The following is a 7,413-nucleotide window of genomic DNA, read 5'->3' on the forward strand; positions in this document are numbered from 1 at the left end:
TTATAAAACAAAAAAATCATTTATTCATTTAAAAAAATGCATAATAATGGCCAAGTCATTTCATCTTATCATACTATTAAAAATCTCCAAATTTCACAACATGAACATAGTTTTTCTCTCCTCTCTCCCTTTTTTTTTTTTTTTTTTTTGGGGGGGGGGGGGTTGCATATTTGAACATTCACTCCAAAGAAGCAATTACCGAACTTTCAACAATTTGCACCTGCAGAATCCAATGCAAAATCACGTTAGTTACATATATCTTGTACTAAGAGGTTATTCATTTCAAGGGGTCCTGAAACTTTTTGGATTCAGCCAAAACTGAGCTATGTTTAGTATTGGAAACTATAGTTTTGCTCAATTTGTTTTTAAGCTTTTCATTTTGTACTTATCCAACCGCATTCTTTCAGTCATATCAACAAAAACGACATGCTTGCTTACCCTTACTTTCCTGCTCCACCTCGTCTCCGTATCTCCATACAATATCTTTCAGTCCAGTTGAGAGGTTATTATAGAACTACAATGTTATAACATATAATCCAGTTAGAATTTTGGACTTAACTAATGGTTGTTTCGAGTCAAGTATGGCATGAGCATGATATAACGATAATGAGAGAATAATAGTTACGTTAATTATATATGGAAAGGTTAAAAAACAAACGCAAGATTAATGGGAGAACTAAATGGACATGATATAGAACAATGTCACTCTCAAATTTGTGTTTGAATTGGCATGTTTGCTAGGCCTTTTAAGTGTGCAAGTGCGCATACCTTTTGGAATTCTAAAGTGTCGCCTCCCGCTTTGCGAAGCTCCACCAGATGCAGTGAAGGAGCAACCTGAAAGATCTGGAGAGGAGAATTTTTTGAGCTTAGAAATATATAGGAGTGGGAGTTCAAAGCTCTGAACTCTTGGTCGATGTTAGATAGTTTGTCAGTTGAGTTGTTGGGTAGGGAAGAGAATTTTTAAGACAACTATGTACTTCCCCATTTTTTGTAAATCTATCATTAGAAATGTCAGGCATTTAAAAGAAATGCAAGGTCAAAGTGAAGAAAAGCACCTCTGTTGCAACCGATAAATGACCTTTGCGTCCAGTTTTTTCCCCTTGGAGCTTCATCTGTAATAGGCAAGATGGATATTTTAAGTCCAAAATGGGTTTACTAAGCTACTGACGAATCTACAAAGATATTGATTTTTCAACCAAAGCTTTGAGACCTTGGTCAAATAGCTAACCATACCGTCATAGATTTTAACACGAAAAACCAACCTTGAAGTTATTAATCTTCACATCAAAACCCAAAGGAACAGCTGTGTTTTTTATCTTCGAAATGATTTCATCTGCTGGACAATTGGATGTGAATCTTGTTTCACGTTTAATTATGCCCTGCTCACCATAAAACTCGATCAAATCAGCACATGTATTAAGTTTGCATTCATAAATTATCTCAACATGGAAAAGACATCAGATGGATCGTCCCAGGGAAGTGTCAATGTTACAACTTAAGATGTTTGGGCCAAGGAAAGACCATAACCTACCATTTGCTTCTCAAAGAGAGTGGCAAGGTCGAGGCCCCGAGACTTAGAGATGAGCTCGAATGCATTCATGGTGACAGGTGATGCAAGTGATGCAGATTTATCTTCTCTCCTCTCAACAACAAGGTTATCAGTGCCCTGCAACATAAGAAAGGTCATGTCTACTAGCCTCAACACGAGTAAAAAAATGCCGACAGAATTTGTGTTACCCCTGATTCATTAAAGATGTCATCAATGTTATCAAGACTGATTTCGTCATTTTCGAAACTGGGTGCCTTGTATCCTTTCTTAAACCAATCATTCTCAAGGATTTCAGCAATTGTAATTCTCTGTTTCAAAGAAATCCAGATAATGTTAAATCCTCAGCTGAAAAGAGGTTAACCATATAAAGATTACATAATAAACTATGCAGGATATCCTTGACAAAATGAATGAAGCTTTCCACAGTCCAACTAGAAGAGCATGCAAAAGTAAGTAAGTATTCAAATAAACAAAGGCATACAGTTAATGGATTCGGATCCAGGATCCTCTTGATTAATTTCTTGGCACTAGAGGAGAACCATGGAGGACATGTGAAGTCCGCCTTGAATATCTGCAATCAGAAAAATAAATAAATTCTATGGTTTGAGGTTGTAGAAGTAATTTATAGAGATGAAAGGGGAAAGAAAGGGGGGGAAAAAGAAAAGAAATTAAGAAAAGGCCAGTGTGTTTTCCTCAGTTGGACTTCACACTTCTTCACACATCTTAAAGAATAGCACAATAGCACAGGTTGCACAGAAACTAGGAATGCTATAACTAATAAGAACGCTGAACCAATGAGAAAATAAATGCGTACATGTAGAAATACCTTTTTATACAGTTGCATGAGATTGGACTCTTCAAATGGCAAGTAGCCTGCCATGAGAACAAAAAGGATAACCCCACATGACCAAAGGTCAGCCTTTGCTCCAAAGTACCCTTTATTGTCGATAACCTATTATGTACAATTGTACATATTCAATCACAAATGTAAGTTTAAGAGAGCAAAATAATAAATAGTTGAAGTCAAAATCCAATATACCTCTGGAGCAACATAATTGGGTGTTCCACAAGTTGTGTGAAGTAATCCATCGTCCTGATAAGAGAGATAAGAATTATTCATGAATCCATCAATTCAAAACCAGGCAACCTTTCATAGCAGAAGTAAATATCCAAAGCATACTCACTCGTACTTGTTGAGGTAGAGCACTCAATCCAAAATCTGAAATTTTTAGAACACCACTAGCATCCAGTAATAAATTCTCTGGCTGAAGCTCATAAACAAAAACCTTTTAGTAACTATTCACTGCCTCCATTTTTACGACAAAGACCAAAATTGTAGTTTAACAAGATAAAATTAACAACAATGACAATGGAATGGTATCTTTTATAATTTGCTACCTTTAGGTCTCGATGACAAACACCTCTGCTATGACAATAATCCACTGCATTTATTAACTGCTGAAAATACTTTCTTGCTTCATCTTCTTTCAGTCTTCCCTTACATGACTGGATCAAAGATAAAGAATAAATTTTTGTTCAACTACCAGTTATAATTGCATCATGGAAATGAGATAGAACCAGTCACAGTATCTCACAATTTTGTCAAACAGTTCTCCACCCGTTACAAATTCCAAGACAATATATATCTTGGTCTTGCTAGCCATCACCTGCACCAAGAAGATAATTAATGTCAGATAAAATAGTCGAGGAAACAAGATAAATTCACAGATGCGAATTTAAAATAATAAGGAATTTAAATTCATAGATGGAAAGTGAACTTTATCTAACCTCATACATGCGAATGACATTTGGATGTCTAATGAGTTTCATAGTGGATATTTCACGTTTAATCTGCATATATACAAAATAATAATAATAATAAAGTCAGTGCTTAAATCATATAGACTTTTTGTTTAAATTAAAAGAATTGATTATGAAATAAAACTTGGATTTCTTTGATAAATATTCAGCAAAAAAGTTGACAGCCCAAGGGGAATGAAGGATGGTGTTTTAATTGCCTAATCGAGGATTGAATTTTCTTACATACCCAAAAGAAAAGACGTGTTTCTCATCTCAATAATTAATTTTCCACCCTTTACCTTAGTAAACCACAAATATCATATCTTCACTCTTGATATGCATAAATCTAATATCCATCCCACTTGAGTGTATTCGGTACTTTTTTTTTTCAAAAGAGCGTATTTGGGACTGCGGTCTCTATAGATGGTTCTTAAATACACAAACAGAATCATACTACTCATAATAAACTACGTCTTAGTTTCCTCGTGTGCATTTTTAAGGCACTTAATATGCATTAATCAAACATTTATTCTTGCTTGAATGGACTTAGGAGGTGTGGGCATCTCTAAATGATTTTTAGATTGCTTCCAGAGGATCATAATACTTACAAGTAATTTAAACCGATTTTACAGTAAGAACACTTAAAAGAAATATTACTCTCGAAATTCAACTTAAAGTCTTTTACAAAAAAGAATTAGCAGTTGCAGCTTTGACTCGCTTACTGAGGAACTTCCTCACATAAACGAATTATACCAATCACTCATTACAACCAACGAGGACTGGGTGGGAGAATCAATGACCATAATAATCCCCCGTGTTGGGGAAAATCATAACAACACACATCCGTCCGCCATAGGTATTGAGAAATAATTGCTCGAAACCAATAATAATCAAGACTCTAGACCTTAAAAATACCGAATTCACAAATGATACTCCATAGCTCTCTTTTCATTGAACGATGACTTCGGATTCAGAGAACCGTAATTCATCATGAATAGACCAAAAGTCAAAACCAAAACCAAACAATGTACAACTAATCTCCAGTCAATCTCCATTAACTACCGCTGTTTATGGTCTCTGAAGGGAAAACTAATAAATCCTCCGTTGTCCTTTAGCCAATAAGTGTCGACTGATTCCTAGCCTCTTGCTATTATGATCTAATGAATACAGAACAAAATAATAACCCCCAAAGTCTAAATCACCACGCACGATGGGGATATTAATCGGGAAAATAACAAAATTAGTGAATGTTTGAATTGGTAGTGGAATCTAAATTATACCTGCCCGATCATCTTGTGTTTGAGAATGTTCTCTTTGTCCAGAATTTTGATGGCTACATTCTCCCCTGTCTCGCAGTTCCGAGCAAACTTAACCTTGGCGAAGCTGCCCTCTCCAAGGGTTCGTCCCAGCTCGTATCTCCCGACCCGCGCTTTGTTATGACCGCTGGACCTGGAAGCCATATCCGTCTCCAATTCTAAACTCTTTCACCCCTTCCTCCCTACAAATTCCCCCGATCAAGATCTCTTCTTCTTACACGGTTGCCATACCTGAGACTTGACCACATTCATCTTCCCCCCTTCAATCCGGAAAACTAAACGACAATGATGAAACCAACGAACAAACACGAACTACTCTTTCTCAGAATCAATCTCAAATTGAGGATTTCTCAAAAGCTAAAGACGGGCGAGAGGATGATTCTAGGACGACGATCAAAAGCCGAGCACATGGGGCGTGGTAATTCAATTAAACAAGCATGGTATGACGACGAATCGAGAGTTGGAACGTGGAACGAGGAAGTTATACATGTGACGGCGCATTAAACAATCGCGATGGTCGGTGGAGACTGGAATCTACGGAAAGAATCTGGGAATTTTGGCGCTGGAATGATCGAAGAACGGAGCAAGTGGGAACTGTCCTTCGAATTCAAAGCATGTGAATTCCGCTGAAGGCGAGGCGCCTTAATCTCTGTATTTATATGGTGAGCAGTGGGGAATATGCCATGAATTTTCCTTTTTTTTTTTAGCAAAAGGGTTTTCTTTTTTTATACATTATAAAAATGCATTTTAGGGTTTTTCTTTTTTTTTTTTTTATTCTTTCAAACTACATCTTAGGTTAAATAAATATTTGAAGAATGAAATCACTTCAAATATTTAAATACTTATAAATATAATAAAATATTACCGTATGAATATGAATTATTCATGATGATCATCGCAAATAATACATCATAATAGGTAGACTATAATATTATACTATAATTTATAAATATTTTTATTATTTTACTATATTTAAAAATAGCTGTATTTGGAAGTCTTCTTGTGTGGTTGACAGGTATAAGTTAGAAGTTTAGTTACACATTTAGTACGTTATAGTTTTCTTTTTTTTTTTCTTTTAAAATGTTAGTTATTAAACTGCTTTTGGAATTTCTAAAAAATGTTTAAGACTTCATAAAAGTTGTGAAAATGTAATTGGTGGTTTTTTAATGATTATGTCCTAATCGTACCAAATAAAAGAGGTGTTACACAAATCATCATATTGAAGTGGTAATGGTGTTTCTTACATGTGTTAATCTATGAAGTGACATAAATCAAATATGTTTGTAATCTCCATGGATCAAGTTGTTACGTATGATCACGAATTACGATTAATTTTGATGAAATTTCCTAGTTAATGATTTCACTAGTTTTACACGTTTGGTTCGTGAGTTAAGTGTTGCAAGTTTGATACTATATGAACTAATTTGAAATCTATATATCCTTGCATAATTAATACAATAACAATAATAAATTATTTATAAAATGTAACAAAAAAAATTAAGTAATTTTAATATTGTGTTGTTTTTAAGATGTCCAACCAAACTATCTCCATCTTCTATTCAAGTTGAGAGAAAAATAAATAAATATTTTATACTACGTAAATCCAAAAGTTTTCTTTTGGAAAAATAAGACTCTATAAATAGTTAAATTAAATATTTGATCTATTTATCAATCCGTAATTTCTCTCCAATTCCATATATTTAAGATTTTTCAATTTTTGTTTTTGGTAACCTTTCAAGAAAGATAGAAATAAAACGCAAAGAAATGTATCAATGTCGACATAATTTAAAGGTTGGCATATAAAGACACGACTCGTTATTGATCATTTTGTAAATACACACCGGTGACTTTCAAACAATTTTATTATCTTTTCCTCCTTTGTTTTAAATACGAAAATCAAATATTTTAAATGTAATCTAAAATCTTTATTTTATAAATATTTCCAGCCAATGGTTTCATTTAAAAAAAATTACAAATTCATTTCAAAATTAATTTTGTAATCTCCACTATTTTTTTTTTCAAACTCTTCATTCATCATAAATAAAAGTCATGTATTATTAAATTTTCACCATTCACTTTTCCTTGCACGTAACAACAAACTAGTTTAGTTAAAATTATGAAGTTGTGAAACTATATATATACTTATATATTTGAAACAGTGGGGCTATAGATATAGACAGCTAACCCTAAACCCTAAATATTATTTACACATAGACACGCACGTCCTATATTCCTTTTTTTTTTTAATGTCACACCTTAAACCAATTTAATTGGCAGTTGTAAGTTTTCTCAATATAAAAATGAATTATTGAATCCAATCATATAATATAATATATTAGACGACCTTTCACTAAATGGTATCGTAACAATATTTTTTGTTTCTTGTCTTCTTATGAAATGCACTCGCTGCCTTAACAGGCAACACGTGGCCGTATACATACATTCGAGGTACTGTACGACCTTTTATCGATAAATAAACAAGTCCAATCTTTTAAATTAAAAAAACATATTAAAGTAAATTTTCAATATAAAAAAAATGAATCAAGGTATATATATATATATATATAAAACGTTAATTTAAAAAGTGTGTTTCAAATGTTAAGATACAACATTATCTATTTGAGAGAAATTTGGTACAAAATTCAAAGTTCAATTGAGTTATTGAATTTGTACGATCAATTTTTTAGTTTTAAAATTTAATTTTTTGCGAGTCCACTCCATGTATAGTCAACGAAAACAAAAAGATCA

General features: G+C 33.3%; 1 protein-coding gene across 2 annotated transcripts; it reads right to left on the reverse strand.

Annotated features, from left to right (window-relative positions):
- On the reverse strand, window positions 1-5,302 carry LOC103484345 (CBL-interacting serine/threonine-protein kinase 23). Of its 2 annotated transcripts, none has more exons than XM_008441376.3 (15): window positions 4,630-5,302; window positions 3,338-3,400; window positions 3,145-3,216; window positions 2,948-3,055; window positions 2,740-2,814; window positions 2,589-2,642; window positions 2,376-2,501; window positions 2,031-2,120; window positions 1,738-1,857; window positions 1,532-1,666; window positions 1,263-1,379; window positions 1,056-1,112; window positions 769-843; window positions 439-514; window positions 1-220 (listed from the first exon to the last, which is right to left on the reverse strand). In XM_008441376.3, exons 1-15 carry the CDS (start codon window positions 4,807-4,809, stop codon window positions 207-209), a joined length of 1,362 nt encoding a protein of 453 aa, XP_008439598.1. In that variant the 5' UTR covers window positions 4,810-5,302; the 3' UTR covers window positions 1-206. The 2 variants fall into 2 exon arrangements, with proteins under 2 accessions (XP_008439598.1, XP_008439597.1); XM_008441375.3 differs by having other exon boundaries at window positions 2,734-2,814; window positions 4,630-5,301.
- Window positions 5,303-7,413: the final 2,111 nt, after the last annotated feature.

Source organism: Cucumis melo, chromosome 8 (assembly GCF_025177605.1).
Source record: "Cucumis melo cultivar AY chromosome 8, USDA_Cmelo_AY_1.0, whole genome shotgun sequence".
Taxonomy (NCBI): domain Eukaryota; kingdom Viridiplantae; phylum Streptophyta; class Magnoliopsida; order Cucurbitales; family Cucurbitaceae; genus Cucumis; species Cucumis melo.